A 21,691-nucleotide genomic window follows, 5' to 3' on the forward strand; every position below is an offset into this window, starting at 1 on the left:
CACTTCACTCTCCATAAAATAAGTAGTTAACTACATAAGGAAAGTTTACTCTGCAGTTCCACATTAGCCTCCAGCTACCAATTCTGCAAACCAACTTGAACACTTTTCACTCTACAATTTTAAAATAGACTGATTAATACTAATTAGTTAAAAACCAGTTGTCACTCAATTCAGAGCACAGTGTGAGAAACTGTAGCAGAAGATGCTTTTCAATGGAGCCAAATTGGATCTGAAGGACCACGGCAAATGACTTACAAAGACCACACTGAACTCACGGGGTACATGAAGAGCATCATAGCCTAATTATCAAGTGTGGGTGTCTCCTTTTTATTGGTTTATTTTTTATTCTAGCGGAATGTGTTTTGGAAAAGGGTCAATTCAAGTTGTTGGATTTTTAAGTTCATGGCGACTGCTATCAAAAAACTTTTCACAGCATTCTTTTGTTAAAGATTATTTTCTGAAATCTATCATTATGTTAAGAAAAAAGTTGAGACATTTTTTTAAATGTCTCATGTCTTAGCTTTTCTTTAGATACCTGCCAGGTTTTGTGATTCCATCAAAAAGAGAGGTTGGCTTGGCTCTGTTTTGAATTTGTCACTGTAAAGTGAAACTTTTCCATTATAAATTGAACAGATTTACTGTGACACATGCAACACCTCTGTTTAGATGGTGTCTTTGTTTTAACTTGTGGAAATTCTTCCTAATGTCTCCATGGATCATTGTATGGCCTCATTTTATACTTACATTTCATGTAGAGGGTGGTAACAGGCATTATTTCTGGCTGTGTGTTGCTTGACATCTCAATGTAATCAAATTATTTGAACAAGTTGACTAGTCTCTTTTACTGCTCAAATAGGGAGAGAAACAATACTGTTATTTCATTGTTATTAGCATAATTTAGGGAAACTTTCCAGTATGTAAAATAAAGTTGTAGCAAGGGTAAATCTGTTTAGAAACAATTTAAAATCTGATCTGTACAGTCACAGAAAAATACAACTTAAGTTTAAGTTCCAAAAAGCAAGGACTGATTGACAGACTGCATAGGACCATTGATATTTATCCCTCAAACTACCTAGCTGACAAAAATATAATTAATTTAGTGACAGAAATACATTAAATAAGATAACCAGAAGAAAGTTTATACCCCCCAGCTTTATGTAAAGGGAGCTAAATCTAAAAAATAAAGTTATCTTTTTCATCTGTCAAAGTAAGTTATTCTGAATGTTTATCAATAAGTTATGCTAGGTTCTTACAAAGGCCTTGGAGATGCAAAGGCACTTTTTTTTTGCATCAGTGACATCATGGTGTTCTGGATTCAGTTCTTGTGTAAACCTTCTTTCATCACATTTGTAATTTGAGCTATGAAATGTGCATTTTATTGTTCCTGAATATGAATTCACAATTATACAGTTACCCAAGATTATCAGCAATGATATAGATGCTGGCACAGTGGGGCTAAGGTAAGAGAGTACCAAGTACTTTGATCAAAGGAGTGGTAAATAATTGAAAAAAAAAGCTTATCTTTTCACAACCTTTTAATAATAGTGATACTTGTGAACATTTCTGTAAATTAGAACTTCAAAGTGTTTCTGGACAATGTGAGAAACACCAGTATACTTTAGGACAAACTACATTTATTAAAAACAGTGACTCAGTATGGAGCACATGGATACCCTTTTCAAAGAGCCAGTAGACCTATAGCAGACTGAAGAGCCTCCATCTGCACTGTATAATTTTCATTATTATGAGCTGAACTTTGCAAAAATGAGTGATGTGTAATTTTAATCGTCCAGTCAACTAGAAGGTGCAATTTTAGAGGGAATGTTTAAAGGGAGTTTTACAGGAACAGAGAGATTTGGGAATGTGTATACATAGTCATCGATAGTGACAGGACAATTTGAGGAAGCTGTTAAAAAGATGTGGGATCTTTGCCTTTATATGCAGATGATTTGCAAGTTATTTTGTTGATAAAGTGAAAAACGTGCTAGGTAGGTGATCTGCTAGTAAGATATGCCTTTTTGAAAGCTTTACTTTACCACTTAATGATTAAACCATAAAAATCTAAGAGCAGAAGTAGGCCATTCAGTCCATCGAGTCTCGTATCAGATCAGTTCTGATCTCATAATACTCCACTTTTCCACATAACTCTTGATTTCTTTACTGATCACAAAAAATGACTATCTCAGCCATTAATATACTTAATAACTGAGTACAGAGTTCCACAGATTCCAGATCTCAAAGAAGAAATTCCTCTTTATCTCTGTCCTAGAATAATGGGCAACCCATTATTCTAGCGACCAATTGGGAAATCCTTCTACAGCTACCTTGTCAAGGTCTATATGTCTCAATAAGGTGATCTCTTATTCTTTTACACTCCACTGAGCCCTCATAAGATAATCTCTCCCTTCCCAGGTTCAGCCCAGTGAATATTTTCTGGACTACATCCAATGACTGAATATCTTTACATTGAATAGGGACATCAAAATTGTGCCCAATCTTCTAGATATGGTCTAGTTAGTGCCTTGTATAGTTTTAACAAGACTTCCAAATTTTTACAACGTCACTCTCTTTGAAATGAAGACTGACATTCCATTTGCCTTCTGCATCAGACACTGAACTTATTTGCTGTTTTTTTGATTTATGCACAAAAAAATTCCATTTATTCTATAGTTTTCTGCAAAACTTTCTCCAACAAAATAATATTCAGTGCCTCTAATCTTCCTAAGTACAGAAACTCACATTTTACCATACTATATTTCATCCACTAAAATTTTACCCACTCATATATCCTGACTGTATCCACTGTAGACTCTTCATGTTATCCTTACTACTTGCCTTCCCACCTGTTTTAGTATCATCCACAAAATTAATGATAGTACATTCACTTCCTTCATCCAGGTCATTAACGTTCTTTTGTAAATAATTGAAGCCCCAGCACTGATTCCTAAAGCACTCTGTGAGTACCCCTCCCTTATACAAACATATGTCTTCAGTTATTTAGCCAAGCCTCTATCCATGCTAATATACTGCCCTCAACATCATGGACTCTTACCTTATACTGTAGTTTAACATGCCATTCCTTATCAAACGCCTTTTGGAACTGCAAATATATTACATCTGTTGGTTATCCTTTGTCTATCCTACTTATTACCTCTTAGAAAGAGTTCTAATAAATTTGTCAGGCATGACTTCCTCTTCATGAAGCCATTCTGATTCTGACTATGTTATGTATTCCTAAATGCTTTGTTAATCCATCCTTTATAATAGACTGTAACATTTTACCAATAACAGATGTTAAGCTATAACTGGACTATGATGAGCAAGTTTTGAGAAGATTTGTAGCTCAGGTTGAAGTTCTGGATTTAGGTTTGTTCGTGAGCTGAAATGTTCATTTCCAGACATTTTATCACCCTACCAGGTAACCTCTTCAGTGGGCCTCTGGGCAAAACACTGAATGACATTAGTTTTGCTTGTTGTCCATATAAGGTCATTCAAGTTCATTAGCTGCTGTTTTAGTAGCACTAGCAAAATTAATGTCATTTATAAAATACGTGCAAGAACTGTAACAAATACTACATTAGACAAACAGGCAGAAAACTAGCCGCCAGGATACATGAACATCAACTAGCCACAAAACGACATGACTCTCTCTCACTACTATCCTTGCATACAAAATAAGGAAGGACACCACTTCGACTGGGACAACATATCCATCCTACGATAAGCCAAACAGAGACACGCACGAGAATTCCTAGAAGCATAGCATTCCAACCAGAACACTATCAACAAACACATTGAGTTAGACCCATCTACCACCAGGACAGGAAATGACATCACCACAATAAATTACATCACCAATCCAAAGAAACCCAAACATACATCCATGGCCTATGATTATCTGTTTTTGTTTCCTTCCCTTTTTGACTGAGGATGTTACCTTGGCAGATTTCTAAGCCTCTGGGACTTTTCAGAATCTAAGGATTCTTGAAAGATAACTGCCAGTGCTCACACCAACTTTGCAACTGCTTCCTTTAAGAATCTAGAAGGCAACTTATCACATGTAGGAAACCTACTGGCCTTTAGCCAAATTAGTTTCCATAGTATATTTTCTGTAGTGATAGTTATTGTATTTATTCACCACTGTAACCGGCCCTTCTTGGATTACAATTAGTGTGTTCCGCCACGAAGACTGATTCAAAATATATATTCAATTCCTCTTGCATTTCCTGGTTTTCCATTAATTTTCCCTCATTTTCTAAGGGCCCATGTTCACTTTGGTTTCTTTCTTCCTTTTTATTCATTTGAAGAAGCTCTTCTGGTCCACTTTGATACTACTGCTTAGTTTATATTCAAAGTTTATTTTCTCCACTTTTGAACATCTTTTGTTGGTTTTTAAAACTTTCCCAATCTTCTGGCTGACCACTAATCTTTGCCACACTGCATGTTTTTTTCTTTCAATTTGATTCTATCCTCAACATCCTGGGTTAACCATGGCTAGCTTATTCCCTTCCTAATATCCTCCTTCCTCACTGGAGCATATCTGTTATAAGCCATTAATTATTTTCTTAAATGTCAGTCATTGTTCCTCAACTGCCATTTCTACTAAACTCTTTACCAGTCCACTCCAGGCAATTCTGCCCTATACCTTTCTAACTGTCCTTACTTAAACTTAATGCTGTTGTTTCCAACCCAAGTTCCTCCCTCTCAATCTGAATGCTAAACTCTCCCATGTTGTGTTCACTGTTTTCTTGGGAAACCTTTACTCTGAGATCATTTATTAAACCTGCCGCATTACACATTACCTGTTGAAAAATAGCCTGATACATGGTTAGGTCCATATTATTCTAGCAGTCTCTCTCAAATATACTGTGTGAATTCTTCCTCATCGCTACCTGTACACACAAAGGTTAAAGTTACGCATGATTACTGTACTCTCTTTTATTTGCATGCCTCATTATCTCCTGATTTATTTTCTGTCCTACATTCTAAGTACTGTTTGGAGGTCTATTCACTACTCCACTCAGTGCCTTCTTCCACTTGTTATTTTTTACCACCACCGATGTGATTTCTACATCTTCCAAACTATGATCATTCCTTTCTATCATACTTATTCCATCTTGTACTAACAGAGTTGGTGTGAGCACTGGCAGTTATCTTTCAAGAATCCTTAGATTCTGAAAAGTCCCAGAGGCTTAGTAATCTGCCAAGGTAACATCCTCATTCAAAAAGGGAAGGAAACAAAAACAGATAACAAAAACCTCACCACTCTTTCCTTTCTGTCTATCGTTTTGAAAAATCATATACCCTGAGGATTAACCTCCCAGCTTTGATCTCCTTTTAACCATGTCTCTGCAATGGCTATCAGACCATACCCATTAACCTCTAATTGTGCTGTTAATTCATTTATTTGCCTTTTTCGTATTTTCTCCATCTTTGATTCTACTTGTTGCTGTTTTTCCATGCTTATTCTCTCTGTTCCTTCCTGTCCCATGCTAAGTATCCAAGTAAGCTTATGTAATTGAACAGTGAAATATGCTAACTCTTTCAGCTGCCATTAAGATTGCCAGCTTTTACTTTTGTTCCCATTTGACATTCCTGTTAATAGAAATTGTGGTCCTAATTCCTGATTCCCATCATTTGAACTTGGCTGTAGGTGCCAAAAGACTCACCTGCAGGTTAGCACTTGTATGCAGATTAGAAGCAATTTGCATTGAGCAGTGCTTCAAGAACTCACTTCCAGTAAAAGTAAGAAGTAAGCTGGCAAACACAATGTGGTAGGTTTCCATATGGCTCAAAAGCCAAGGGTAAGGGAACATGTGTTCTGCAACACAGCGCTGGAGATTCTGGAGGAAATCTAGAGGAAGAGAGATGTCCCATACTCACAAAGAGGCTAGAACCATGTCACCCTCTTCTTCCCCCCCTTTCCTGCAGCTTTATGTCTTATTCACATTCCTCTTACAAACCAAAAGAGACCTCTGCAACGATATCAGTAATCAAGCACTCCATTTCATCTGGTGACTCCAATAAAGTAGTGTACCTCAGCACTTAGCTTTTTAGATGATGTCCTCAGAAAATTTCTTGGATAAATGCTGATAGATATTGACAGTTATTAACATTGTTCCATAAAAACATCCCTGTAAGAGTTGATCACCAAAATCTCTGCAGCTTTTTCAATGATCTCCAGTAGGCAATTTAAACAGTAATCATCCTCTTGAGAGTCTGTCAGGTAGCCATTCCCTAGATGTGCTTCACATCCTTTGCCAAGATGGTGTCTTGTCCAAAATGTTAGTGGAACCAAAATTGTACCTCAAATTCACATGCAACTTGGAGGTGTTTAAAAATTGCTCCCATGGAGTACACAAACAAGGAAATTGCTGTGAATTCTTTATAATGATTGACTCTAGCTGTATTATTGTGTCAAATTCAGACCACTACATTTTAATGGGGTCTTAGATCGAGCGCAGAGGTCATTTCCTAAAATGGTACCAGAGATGAAAGACTGCAATTGCATGGAAGAGATTGAGAAAGCTGGAGCAGAAAGGATTAAGTTGAGATTTGATAAGAGATGTTCAAACCCATGAACTGATTTGATCAAATAAATAAGGAGAAATTGTTACCAGTGGCAGAAAGATCAGTAACCAGAATACATAGACGTAAGGTAATTAGGTAAGGAACCAGAGGTAAACCAAGGGGGGATCAAGTTGTACAGTGAGTTGGTATGGTATTGAATGCAATGACTAGAAGGTTGTGCAAGCACATTCCATTCTAACTCTTAGAAGGGAAGTGGATAAATGCTCGAAACGGAATTAAAAATTGCAGAGCCGTGGAGAAAGAACTGGAGAACAGGATTAATTGGATGGTTCGTTCCAACAACTAGCAGAGGCACAGTGACTAAATATCAACCTTCTGCAATGAGTGATTCTATAAAATGCCTTTTGTGGCTGGTAATTGATTTGGAGCTGCCTCTGTTTCATCACCACAATTGCAGGAGCAGTTTGGAAGAATTTTTCTTTCCACTGTCCATGTCTCACAATATTCACATTTAATAATTAATAATTTGTGGAGAAATAAAAGGCAAGGGTGGATGGCTGCTTATGCAAAGATACAATTAAAAGACACTAGAATCTCTACTGCAAGGTACTTGCATCTGGCCATCTGTATTGCATTGAGAATGATGCTTTTCTAACACAAGTTACAACATTAATATTTGAATATAAAGAACTTAAAACTGACCAACAAGCCAAGTTCTGGAATAATGATACAATTTATCACTGATACAAGTGCACACTTTGTGAAAAGACAAAGGTGCACTTGAAGTCGCAGTGTCGAATGTCATGTGACAGAGTGTGAGCAGGAAGGTGGGAATAAGTGAACTTTTGCCTCCGTTATGCAGCCCATCAGAGAATAAATGGACCAAATCAACTGAGCAGATGTGTAAGGATGTAGAAGGTTGAATACCTTTCACACAGAGGCCTTTGTGTTCTGGGCATGATCTGGCATTATGATGGGATGCAATAAGCCTCAGCTTTGCAGCAATTACTAAGCCATTATCACGCTACAACACAAGATCGTTTTTCTTCTGATTTGGCCTGTCACCTGTTCTTCATTTACCAGTCAATAACCATTAATTATCCTCTGTAGAAGTTTAAACAAAGCGTCTCTCCTGTTAAAACCAGTAAACCATTCAGTAATGATAAATAAACTGAAAACTGTGGGAGCACCCCCCCCCCACCCCACCCCCTCCAACAGCACAGTTTAATGCCTGAAGTCCTGGATGATGGGAACTACTAAAGGAAATACCTAGAAATTGGAAGGTCAAGGGCCTGATGAGGTCAAATTCTAGCCTGCAGAAGTAGAAAAATCAGAATTCTTATTGCAGCTATTAAGTAGCTTGTAGATTTGTCATCTGCAAGCAGAATGCACCCATGATAATTGTGCAGACCTGAAAAACTGAACAAAGACTTTTTAAGTACTGACATTAATTAAAAATATTTGTCACATTTTCTAAAAGAATATATTTATTTCAAAAACAAGATGATTGCCAGCATAAAATTTAACAATCTTTCTCATCATATTGCTGTCTATTATTTGTTTTTATAGATCGTTTTTGACCAGTACCTCACCTACATGAGCAGTCTTTATGTGAGCCTTAAAAGTAACTATTGGCACGTAATTTGGTAATGCAGGACATCACAACCAAGTATAATTCGACCACATCGTAATGTTAGATGTATCTCAATAGTAGTGCTGTCTCTGAGTCAGAAGGTTGTGGATTCAATTCCCATGCCAGATGCTTCAGTGCAAAGTTCAGGCTGTCACTGCTCGATGAGTGATTGAAGTATTTGTATTGATATTTCTATCCATTGTAATTTACTGTAATTCATTTTATATTTCAAGTACTTATGTTGATGTGTGAAAAAACCAGAACTTCTGCATATGACACACTCATAAAGTAAAGGACTGTGAATTTTAAGTATGATTATATTTTTAGGTATATTAAATGGGTATTGTAAACGAATATTAAATTTATATTTTGATTATTGAACTGGTACTGCATGTTGATTACTCATGAGAATATCCAAACAATAAGATGGTCTGTTTGTGGATGATCCAAAATTTGGGAGTGTTGTGAGGAGAATAGTGTAGACCTTCAGAAGGACATTGACAAATTGGTGAAGTGGGCACACAGGTGATAGATGATGTTCAATGCAGAGAAATGTGTGGTGATATATTTCAGTGCAAAAAGTATAGAGAGACAGTATAGTATAACGGATGTTATTCTAACTGGTGTGCAAGAGCGGCAAGGCATTGAAAGTGGCAGAACAAACATAGACACCATTTAATAAAGTATACAGTATTCTAGCTTCATTAATAGGGGCATAATACAAGAGGAGGGTGGTTGTACTGAACTTAGAAAGGACAATGTCTAGACCTCAGCTAGAGTATTGTGTACAGTTCTGGGGGGGGGGGGGGTGTCACTTTAGGAAGCATGTGAATGCTTTGGAGGGAATGCAGAAGGGATTCATAAGGATTCCAGGGCTGATAAACTTCAATTATGAGAATAGATTAAAGGATTTGGGACTGTTTTCCTTGGAAAGAAGGGGAGATCTCACAGAAGTTTCCAAAGTCATGGACAGAGTGGATAGGGAAAAACAGTTTTCACTTAGAATGGGATCAAGAATCAATAGACACAATTTTAAAACGTTTTGCAAAAGAACAAATGTGAGATGAGAGAAACTTTATTCCACATCAAGTAGTTAGGGAATGCACTGTCTGGAAATGTGGTGATGGCAGATGGAACAATGTGTAGTGTTACATGGAAAAAGCATAAGTTTGACACTATACCAAAATGCTTAGAGAGCTGCTACAGGCACGCTGGGCTGAATGGCCTCCTTCTTGCAGCAGCTGTCATAACTGTCTGGGTTCATTCTCAAGTTGTCCTGTACCAGGACCATGTATGATTTGTGATGCAGACGAGAGGTGGGAATGATAGCAAACATATGAAAAACAGTTTGAACTTCTATGGTTATCAAAAAGCATTGATGGAACATCTTCAACTGGAATAACAAGTAGCTTGGTTTGTTTGGAGAAATTATAAAGCAACAAAGGATTTTGTGATTCTTCTTTCCTGGATCATGAAGCAAAGAAAAATGCCTCAAGGATTTTTTGATTTTTTTTGTAAATCTTACTTGCTTGTAGGTGTCTTGCACAAGAATATTGGGACCTATGAAAGACATTCTTTCAAAATGTGTTAGATACAAAAATTTAGGTTTTAAAGTTTCACACACATTGAAAAACAATTCCTCATATTTAAAAGTATAGTTACCTTTTTTAATGGTTTTTCATTTCAGACATTTCTGTGTACTGCAACAGAAGTGTAGAAATATGGATAAAATTGTAACACTTATAGCAATTTTGTATGTGACAAATGAAGATTAATTGCAATGAACAGTAAGCTTATATCCCATAAGTGAATTGGAATAATTCACAAGTCACAGAATCATAGATTAGTTACGTTTTTCAATGAAGATTTGTGGTGTTGTGTTGTGTGTTATCTGTGTCTCTGACTGAGACTGCCTAAATAATTCACTGGGAAATAGGAGATGAACCAATGGCTTTAGTGTAGTTCTTGCCTAATCCAATATTATTTGTGGATTTCTGAATCTTATAAAATCTCTAAGTCATTCTTTGGAACTCATCTGTAAAGATCAAAAAAGTTTCAAAAGCAAGTGTTGCATATGACTCCATGGCTAGGTTTCTGTCAGTCCGATTAGACCCAGGTTCATAGTTGGATCTCAGACCAAAGGTAGGATGGGGGTTGTGAGAGAGAGGGGGAGTTGACTTGGAGAGAAGGGCAGTGGGTGGCTTTTAATGGGCAGCCCCCACTGCTCAGCCCCTTGATTGGGCACAGGTGACCTGATAATGAGGGACTCCCCAGGAAGTGCACTGGCTAAGCCAACAGTTCACTGAGCAGCCTTCTGAGCATACAGGAATGCAATGCAGCCTCCATTAAATCCCTGATCTTACCAATGAATTGCAGTGAACTCAGCAATAGTGGTGTCACTTGCTTCGTTCGTGGACCTAATTAATATCTTCAGCAACAGCTAAGAATCCCATATCAGAGCTTTTTGCCCCTGACTTCAGTGGGTTGGAGGGGAGCGGGAATGGTTTGTTTGCTCCAATTGTGCTGAGCAGTGTTCTAGACCATGCAGGAGCAACAACTCCCCCCTTCCTCCCCACCAAGCCCAGATAATTCCAAACTGCGGAACCTAACCTTGAGCAGCCCTATCCTCTGCTCCACCATGGCCCCTGTGTGTACTGTTCTATGTTTCATTCCCCAAAAGTTAGCACCACCTCCTAAATGCAGATAAAGGACCCAGTTCTTTCGTAAATAATTGCAGGGATTACTCCAATGCCCACTCTAGAAATTAATTTATTAATCATCCTTTGCATGAAAAGTAACTTCCAAACATTAGTCTTAAATTTGTCTTTTAACACAGTATTGAAAAAATACATGCACTTTCTAGCAGATTTCATGTTCTCATAACATCCTAAAGCATTTGAATATCGAATAAAATCTGTATAATTCTTTAAACATGCTCCTTAGCTATTTAAAACCCAGTCATAGAATACATGTGTTAATAAGTATGCTCTCATCCAATTTATTGCCTGTGCTTTATTTCTGTAATAGATTTATTTTACAGATTTTAGACATTTTTACCAATTGAACGCCAGAGACCTTTGAATAACTTGTGCTCTTGGAAGGTTTAGGATTTCTCATGTGACCCAAACATTTACATTTTATATTAAGGTGTAACTCTGTAAAATATTTATGCTTTATTTCTTGGCGGATGTACAGGTCAGGATAACCTAGCTGTAGAGTGATAATAGAAATCGCGATAATCTATGATTCTGAGTTCCAGTTGGCAGTAATTGATAATATGTCAACTTTCATGTTTCATCATGGCAAATCTGAAATTTTACTTGAATTATTGCATTCTTTTGCTTGCAATTATTTACCCCAAATTACCTACTCAGGAAATGAAAAGAAGGCAGAGAGAATTTTTATGAAAAAGCAGAAGTAGTTTTGGGCACTGAATGTTAGAAAACTGAATGGTACCTTTTATACAGAAATAAACAAAAAAATACAGCATATACAAAGCAGTATTTTGTTGCATATTTGGCACAAGAACATCAGTTACTTAGTTCATTTTTGGGGTTTGGGGTAAGGCTCATATGTGAAGTATTAAAAAATATAGCTATACCTTAGACATATTCGAGCAAGTCTGCTTTTCCAATGGTGAAGAATGCTAGCAGGAAGCCCCTATAGTCTGCTTTATATGAAACGTAGTACAAAGCTAGCTGCAATATTGAACAATGCAGGGCTTGAGGGCTATTGCAGAGTTCTGGGATCTGAGTTTGTATCAGCTGAGTTTCCTCATTTTCTCTTTTTCTTTCCTTCAGAATATGCCTACAATTAGTCAAAGTAAAATGAAATATATGATTTGATTTATTATTGCCACATGTACCAAGATACAGTGAAAAGTATTGTATTACATGTTAACCAGATAAATCATGCCTCCTGTAAGTACATCAGAGTAATAGAACAGAATACAGAATATAGTGTTACAGCTACAGAGAAAGTGCAGTGAAAGATGAGTTCTAATATATGAGAGGTCCATTCGTAAGTCTGACAACAGTAGGGAAGAAGCTGTTCTTGAATTGTTTGGTATATGTTTTCAAGCTTTTGTATCTTCGCCAATGGAAGAGAGTATAACTGGGGTAGGAGGGGGTCTTTAATTATGTTGGTTGCTTTCCCGAGGCAGCGTTAAGTGTAGATGGAATCAATGGAAAGAAGGCTGGTTTTCGGGCTGCATTCACAACTCTGTAATTTCTTATGGTCTTGGGTAGAGCAGTTGCCATACCAAGCAGTGATGCATCTGGATAGGATGCTTTCTATGATGCATCAATAAAAATTGGTAAGAACCATTGTGGACATGCGGAATTGTTTAGCCTTCTGAGGAAGTAGAGACATTGGTGTGCTTTCTTGACTGTAATGTCAACATGGACGGACCAGTATAGATCATTGTTGATACTTACTCCTAGGAACTTGAAACTCTTGACCACCTCCACCTCAACACCATTGATACAGATGGGCATGTTCTGCACTTCCCTTTCTGGTGTCAATGACCAGCTCCTTTGTTTTGCTGACGTTAAGGGAGATTTTGTTGTCTTTACACCATGCCACAAAGCTAACTTGTTCCTGTATTCTGTCTCAGTGTTCTTTGAGATCCAACGCACTATGGTAGTGTAATCAGCAAACTTGTAAATGAAGTTAGAGCTGAATTGGGCAAACAGTCGTGAGTGTGGTTGAGATTGAAATTGAGATTAGTATAAATCTTTCAGTGTTGGCAACTCAAATGCAATGCATATGCCAGTAGCCAAGAATCAATCATAGTGTGGTGATGTCTATCAGATTTGGCATTTCTGTATATATCTCACTGATATTTCTTTAAACAGAGTCCAATTTTTGGTAACTATAATTTATATCCCTACTGCCTGTTCATGCGAAGTACTGTGATCTTAATCTGAGAACATGAATTAAGACTCTGCTAAGGCCATTATAGATGATTCACTCCTATCTCTTCTCTCCTATTACCAGGCTATGTGGTTAATGGTGCAACAAGATGAACCAGAGGATTTTATCATAGCTACAGGAGAAGTGCACAGTGTTCGAGAATTTGTTGAAAAAGCCTTCAAACACATTGAGAAAACCATTGTGTGAGTATGAAAATGTGCTACAAACTGTTTGAGGCACAGATACAGGTTTACAAGTGAATAGTTCATAATTTATTGTGAGTTGCCAAATAACTCTAAAATTGCTCGAAGTCTATTCTTGGTGAAAATCTACGTAGAAGTGGAATGAATGAAAATTTTAAGCATTTAGCATGATTAAGTGGAGTCTACAAAATGTTCTTTCCATCACCTAACAGGAGAAGGGAGTGACAGTTCTTTAAATAATTGTTTGGATTATAATTCAATGTTAGATGCATTTATAGAGACCTCGATTACCCGGTATTCGATTATCCAAATATCGGATTATCCAGCAAGATCGCAATGTCCCTATGCTCGGCTAAACCATGTTATCTAACATTCGATTATCCAGAATTCAATGAACCAGATGAAATACCTCCTGCCCATGTCCTTTGGATAATTAGGTTCCTCTGTAATCCGTGTTAATGGGGAAAGAACAACTTTTGATTTCAGTAAACTTTATGTAATACAGTCACTAGCCCTTTATGTTGACACAGAAATCTTAATATAACATAATGGTCCTTAAAATATGTTTTTTTTCCTTGGATTTGGTGTCTGTTTGCTTGGTATTAGTGTTTGTTTCTGATTTTTTTGTATGCAGTTCACATGAAGAAAATCATTGTGATGGCATACAAATCATGAATAGATTACTCAGAAGTAAAAGCAAAAATATTCCACACATGCTTCCTCTGATTAATTCTTTTTAGAGAACGGTATTCAAAATTGACTAATAGTTATTTTGTCGTTCCTATGCAGTCACATTTTTAAGTGCAAGGCAGCCATATATTTAAGCTATTAAAAATGCTACCATGTACTGTATTAGGCAATTGAATACAGTTATTCAGGTTGAAAGATGACCATTAGGTCGAGTCCTTCAGTTGAACTCCCAGCATTAATTTCCCAGTAGTGCACAGTGAAGCTCTTTATTGTTTTTCATTCATTGGTTCTTAACAAAAAAAGTTAAATTTCAAGTTTGGTTTTACTTTGAAGAAAATACTTTGAGTGTAAGAGCAGCAGCAGATTTATTTGCATTTGTTTCATCAGTACTAGTTAAAATGTTTTGTTGTCACTGTTCAGATATGGAGACCATGGAGGATTAAAATGTTAGTTTCCCATTGTGTATAATAAAGTGCAGTGAATCTATATTTCAACCATAATTTTAGACGCAGGGACATAGCTTACTTTCAAATCATTCTGTCTGTATATTGTAACTCATTCATCAACACTGGTGTTCCCTGGGCTACTCTGCTTGTAAAAGGAGAAAAAAAATTGACCTGGGTAAACCTCAAAAGTACACTGCAAATATTTTGATTATTTTTAAATATGGGTGGATCGTATATATGGGCATGACTGTTTCGCAGTTATTTGATTATTACCACTTGTATCTGACAATACAGCAATTGTGCAATTTCACTTACATTTATGTTGATGCCTAACAAAAGAAAACAGTGCATCATTAACACCAACATTGAAAGTTTAGTGTGTGGACTCATAAATCCTTGCTTGATCAGTCGAAAAGCAGTTACCTATCATTTATCTCCATTCGCATTGAAATTTGTTTCGTTTCAGTTATAGTTGAGTTATTCACATGAGTTTGCAATGCAGCAATTGGTTTCATTATTTTCATGACGAAATTGTTACTCTACATGTTTCCAGATCGACAACTTCTGTCACTGCAACAATAAAGCTATTTTAGCAACGTAATCAGTGGGAGTTAATGCATGGGCAGGCTCCTTTGTTGACAGATACCAATACTAAATGGATGAGTTAGAATTTAATTAGCTTATGTAAATTTTTTTAATATAAAATCATTATAATTACGCATGCCTCATTATTAAAATACATGCCATATGGACTCCCAAAGGGTGTGTGTGAGGACAGCTAAGCTACTCTTGCCCAAAGTAAAAAGACTTGCATGTACACTCTCACAATTTTTATTTTCACTAGAACAGTCAGTACTTTCTGCCATCGCTTTGATTAATGGCCAGGATTGTTCTGTTTACTTTGTGCATGAAATACATTGACTATGCGCATAAAAGCAATTTGATAAAAAGATGGCTACATTTATATTTAACATTTATACGTTAAGAATGTCACTGAATAGATATAATCATATTATTTTAGTTACTTTCACCACAATAAGCCATCGATACTCCTCAAATGCTGAACATTCTTTCGTGCACAGAGTATTTGCTATTATTTCTATCAAACTGTGTGGTTTAATCCCACCTTCAACAGGGGCCGACAGGTCTGCACAACATGCTTCTTTGATGTGCTCATCGTACATGTAAGCACACAGTTGAACTCCTAATGGCCCCAAATCACTGTTGATGTTAAATTTAGTAGATTAGCCTAAGGACAGAATAGTATTGTTTCTACTCGTTTCATATTTGCTCTTCTCTTAACCTGAGACCCTTTGTGGTTCATGACAGCAGCCAGTTATGTTTTACCGGCAATAATGAATGATACACTGTGGTGCTTTATCTAAAGCTTCTTAACATTTAGTTTTTTTAAATCATGTTTTTTAGCAGGCACTGTGCCATAGAATGGTAGTGGATGAGTTCACACCTGTATTTCCCAACGTGGTGACTCTCTTTGCGTTGTATTTGGGGAAGAGGAATTGCCTGATGAAGGATGAGTTTTTTTTAACTCAGGTCAAGTGTGGCAGAATGGGACCTTGAAAGGCAAATTGCCTCATATTGCCATTTTCCATCTCTCAGCAGCACCTTCAAAATCAGTCATTGCAAAGGCCTCTGAATAAAACAGAAACAAAATTTGATAGCCCCTGAAGAAAATAGTGGAGGTTGTGATGCAACAGCAGACAAACATTGTATACCCTGTTAATTTAAATGATTGTAGCATTCAGTTCAAGGTTGAGACTGCTCTTGAGTGACTCCATGCAGTTGAGGTTTAAGCACCACTTATGCACACTGTTAAAATGGAAGTGCGTTCTGGAAGAAGTTTCTGGAAGTGGTTGGGGAAGAGCCTCTAACCTGCAGGAGGAGTGATTAATGGAGCAACAGGGAAGAAGGATAGATGCTGCACTGGAAACTTTGGTGCAAGTGGGAGAAAAGGAGAGATATGTTGTTTTCTCAGCAGGCTATGAGATCGTCTAAATAAACAGTGCAAAAACCTGAGCGAACAGTTTATACAAGAGTCCAGTGCTAAGACCCTGGATACCTTGAGAAGGTTCAATTACTTATGACCACTTTCATGAATTCAGTGGTTGCACCTTCATATGTCTAATTCTACTAGGTGAATCACTAGACCCTAATACCACTAATTTCATCACACCTCACACTCAGCTATTCCTGATGAAGGGCTTTTGCCCGAAACGTCGATTTCGAAGCTACTTGGATGCTGCCTGAACTGCTGTGCTCTTCCAGCACCACCAATCCAGAATCTAATAACAATCTCTAGCAGTCATGACTCCTCCCTGAGGAAGAAGAAATACCATAATTCTCTGTTGATGGAAGTTAATTGGGAAGAGTCCACCGATACTCACGCCCCACTGTGCCAGAAGCCATCCCAGTATGTATAAAATCCCAAGTAGACTATCAAAATGCCCAGTTTGTTGGATGGAATGAGCTGCTAGAGGATGTGGTGGAGACTGGTACAATTGCAACATTTAAGAGGCATTTGGATGGGTATATGAATAGGAAGGATTTGGAGGGATATGGACCGAATGGGACTAGATTGGGTTGGGATATCTGGTCGGCATGGACAGGTTGGACTGAAGGGTCTGTTTCCATGCTGTGCATCTCTATGACTCTATGACTGCAATTCAGGACAAAAACAATTTACCACCAGGTTTCATCATTTGGCCTATTGTAACAGAGAACAGAAAGGATTTCTAATTGACAACAATGTAACTTAAACTATTCCCCTTCAAAGGGGAATAAGACAGGTAAAAGACAGAGAGTTTGACACTGATATTTTGGTTAGAAAAATATAGACCAGATAAACAATGTTCTTTAGTTTAAATATCCTGACCACAAGGCAGGAGGCTATTCCTTAGAATCCTCCTGAGTTTAGCAATGACAACACGGGTTGTTATATATGTAGCCTGGTGGTCATTCTTAAATTCAATAGCTGTTTGCATGGGCCTAGTCTTTTTTTGTATTAGAATGATTTATTTTAAGTTTCCTGGGTTTTTGTTTTTTTCACTCACATGAGGAAAAAAGGAAGAGCGATATCTTCCATTTGATGGCTTTTGTTGTTTCTACTCCTCTTGGTTTCTCTCTTTCTGTCTTTTGCTTGTTTTCTTCTTCACTCCCTCTCTATCTGTTTTCACTTGAAATACGAGGCAAATACTAGCAACACAAATTGGAGAAAATTTAAACAGTGACAACTCAACAATATATGTAATATTCACAGTTGCAGTTGATCTGGAAAATCACTAAATAACCATAGATTCAGATTAGCATCTTACGCTGTCAGCACACCCTCAAGACCTAAAACTTCACATTCTTTTATTTTTTTTTCTTTTGTGTTGGACACTTTTTAACTCTTTTTTTTAAACTTGGTGTGTATGTTTGATTTTGTGTCATGGTTATTTTTCTTAGAGTTAGTCATAGAATTTCTCTTACTTTCACATAAGAAAGCCGATGTAATCGGCTCCTTGATGATTTTGGTGAATGAATAACTACGTGTTAACTTCAATTAACCAAAGCGTGTTACTAAAAGTATTAAATTTTTTTTGCGGCCATATTGGTCATGACAGTACAGGTGAAAACTGATAGATATGTAAACTGCATTGCTTTATGGACTGGTAATCTACCACTAAATCTACAGTCAATGTCAAGGAAGGAGGAGGCGCCTGGTTTCAATTTAGAACAGGGCTTTACACAGAGCTTGGAACCCATCCTTTTCAGCTATAATTGATGGTGACCTCTATTAGAATACTTGTGTACCTAATTATCATGCAGCAGCTTCTGGCTGATTTCTCAGCTTCCACTGCAGCAGAAACCACCCTGCACCTGCCTTGATCAGAAATCTTAGAATGAAGTCATTCAGAGATGTCTTGTGGGCATAAGCAGCAACATGTCCTCTCTCAGGATGACAGCATACGTATTTCCACTGCTCAAGCAGTGCTCTTGTAGTTGTCTATCACTGGCCTAGACCAAACTGGCAAGATCAGTACAGTATGAATCCAGGCATTCTTGCCAAAGAAATGCTGAATGTTGTCCTTTGAGACGATCTGCAACATTCCCCACTAAGAATCTGCAGCCTTCCACCAATCATTTGCATTGCATAAGAGCATTAGAATAATAAGCCCAGATACGTAGGGCATGCAAAAAGGCTGATTCGTTGACAGTTGCAAATAATTTTGGTACTTGATTGATAATTTTAGTTTGCAATATTTGTTTTGTGAAGCTTTTCACCTGTGTTGTGACCACAAAGACATTATGATTATTGGTAATGGAAGATAAAGTAATGGCACAGGCCACCTGCCTGCTCCTGGCCTATATCCCTCCAAACCTTTCCTATTCATGCATCCATCCAAATGTTTTTTCAACATTGTAATTGTACTTGCATCCAGTACTTCCTCAGAAAATTCATTCCACACGTGACTCACCCTCTGTGCAAAAAATTTGCTTTTTTTTTAATTTCTCTCCTCTCATCTTGAAAATGTGCCCCCTAGACTTGAAATCCCCATCCTAGGGAAAAAACAAGTACCATTAACTCAATCTGTACCTCTCGTTATTTTATAACCTTCCATCAGTTCACCCCCTCAACCTCCTTCGCTCCAGTAAAAAGAAAGTCCCTATGAATCTATCCAGCCTTTCTTTATAATTCAAACCTTCCATATCCGGCAACATCCTGGTAAATCTTTTTGGAACCCTCTTCCACTTAATAATAACCTTCCTATAACTGTCTCAGACTACATGACCAGGAAGAAACAGTATTGGTTGCCTACTCCCTCCTTCTATTCCTCTTTGTCTTCATCGCCATCCTCCTGAGTTGGTCACCTTGTAGTTGATTAGGAGAATGTGAGGACTGCAGATGCTAGAGATCAGAGCTGAAAATGTGTTGCTGGAAAAGTGCAGCAGGTCAGGCAGCATCCAAGGAGCAGGAGAATCGACGTTTCGGGCATGAGTCCTTCTTCAGGATTCCTGAAGAAGGGCTCATGCCCGAAACATCGATTCTCCTGCTCCTTGGATGCTGCCTGACCTGCTGCACTTTTCCAGCAACACATTTTCACCTTGTAGTTGATGGCAACATTGGTGATGGTTTCTTGATATCAATGTTGTATAGCATGCAGCAGACTACAACAAATCTTGCCATATGTGCACATGCTCTGGCAAGTACTGCAATAGCATTGCTCAGGAGGGTCAGTGGTCTTCTCAATGACATTGCACATAGCAACATGGCCTTCATTTCATTCATGCTGGTGTGGGTTGTACACTGGATTCAAGCACCATCTTAACAGAAGGAAAGCCTTACTGCTAAGTGGCCTCCCTTTGGTTTAACATGGTGGCTCACATGTAACTGGCTCAGTCACCGCCTGCAGAATCAAAGAGTGGAATCTCTTCGGGTGTGGTATATCTCAGTATAGGGCTTATAATTTTATATGTGCTGTCAATATTGGAAAATCGCCATGCTTGCAATTCTCAGAAATTGAGTGTTTGCTCTGGCTGCTTATTTCTGTTAAGAGGAAATAAATTGCATTCAGCTCGCATTGCTCAATGATCTCCCTTGTGAGACATTAAACCAAGAGCCTGCAAGAAGCCTGATGGATCAATGTTCATGACACAGTTACCTTTGTTGTGTGGATGAGATTCGTCAAGCCCGCAATGGTATAGCAAGGATAAGGAAAGCCACCTTTCTGGTCTAACTGGAAAATGTTTATTGCATTACTGCAACTATTTCCAGATGACATGAATATGACTCACATACTACAGAAACCATTAAGAATACACTAACTCAAATTTGTTTCTTCTGTCCTCCCTCTTTAATCCCTGACCAAGTGCGCATGGCATCACAATCAAGTTTTAGCACTTCCATACCCTTATACAACATCTTCCTCCATGTCTTCTTTTTCCTGACATTATACTTTTTAAAATACATTTACATGTACTGCCCCCAGTCTGGAGGTTTCAGCATTCTTCCCAAATGTGGTTCTCTTTGGACTCGGAAAATGATAGTTTGTTGAGTAGAAAGTAGTTAACTTTGAATGTGCTGATGGTCTGAGATCTGTAGTTCTTCCTCAAACTGGAGAATCTTTAATCTCTGGTATTCCCTTTGCAGAGGACTTGAGTAGTGTACTGTATATCTGTTCATTATAACTGTCAGTGTGATTTACTGAAGACGGCTTTATTTATTTGCAGTAAGTTGGATCTCTGCATGCCATTTGCCTCTTCTTAGTGGTGACAATTGTTGTGTTGTATTCACCACATCTTCAATTTGTTTGAATGGAATTTGCTTCCTATTTGGCTTGTAGATTTGCACTGAAGTGAGTCGACTTATTACTTCAAGTGCTTGAACACTTTATTCTTTCCCTCTCAGCAAATGAATGATGAAAACCAGCTTATTTACTTTCTTAATAATTATCTGGAGATTCATTCTTTGTGATACTCTTTATTCTTGGAGATTCTGCTTTGGAAGATGGGAGATGGGATATTTTGCTTGACTTAATCTGTTCCTGAACACCTGGGCGTGGTAGAAGACTTGAATTTGGAGTACATCGTTGTCCACTGTGCTGAGGCAATTTGACTCAATTTAGTTACAGCTGTTTTTGATGTCTTTATGACAATCAATGATAGTTTGTCACCATTAATAGCTTTTCCTAGGTCAGTGTCATTACTAAGCTGCCACTTGTGGAGAGGTAGTGTTATTGTGGTGAGTCACTGATATCATAATCTAAAATCTGAGGTTAAAAATCTAGAAACATGGGTTCAAATTCCACCTTGCAGATGATAAAATATGAATTCAATAAAAAAGAAAAATTGGAGTTAAAAGTTAGTCTAATCGTAATAACCATTGTTCATTATTGTAAAAACCCATCTGGTTCACTAATGTCCTTTAGGGAAGGAAACCTGCCATCCTGATGTGGTCTAGATGGCATGTGACTCCAGACCCACAGTTCAGTTTACAAAGCAGTTCACTCTTTACTGTCCTCTAAAATGGTCTTGACAGCTAGCGAATTCAAGACAAACTAGCAATGGTCAAAAATGCTAACTTTGACAGTGATGTTCATATCCCATACAAGAAAAAAGAAAATGAAATGCCATCACCTTCCAATTCTTGCCAGGAAGCTTTGTATGCTCCTTGCCTGCAAAGGTTTTTGTCTTGGTTGTTTTATCACTTACATAATAGAATTAAGCAATGTTGTCATCTTTTGATTCAGATGTATACAGGTTGTTGTCCTATAGCA

The 21,691-nt window shown here is 37.6% G+C and overlaps 1 protein-coding gene across 2 annotated transcripts in view; it reads left to right on the top strand.

The window, feature by feature from the left end:
* The window catches only part of gmds (GDP-mannose 4,6-dehydratase), a 650,097-nt gene that overhangs the window by 526,420 nt on the left and 101,986 nt on the right, over positions 1-21,691 (top strand). For both annotated transcript variants that reach the window (XM_072560523.1, XM_072560524.1), the window contains one exon: positions 13,163-13,281. In XM_072560523.1, the coding sequence (XP_072416624.1) occupies positions 13,163-13,281 (119 nt within the window). The remainder of the gene's footprint in view (positions 1-13,162; positions 13,282-21,691) is intronic.

Source organism: Chiloscyllium punctatum, chromosome 41 (assembly GCF_047496795.1).
Source record: "Chiloscyllium punctatum isolate Juve2018m chromosome 41, sChiPun1.3, whole genome shotgun sequence".
Lineage (NCBI taxonomy): Eukaryota > Metazoa > Chordata > Chondrichthyes > Orectolobiformes > Hemiscylliidae > Chiloscyllium > Chiloscyllium punctatum.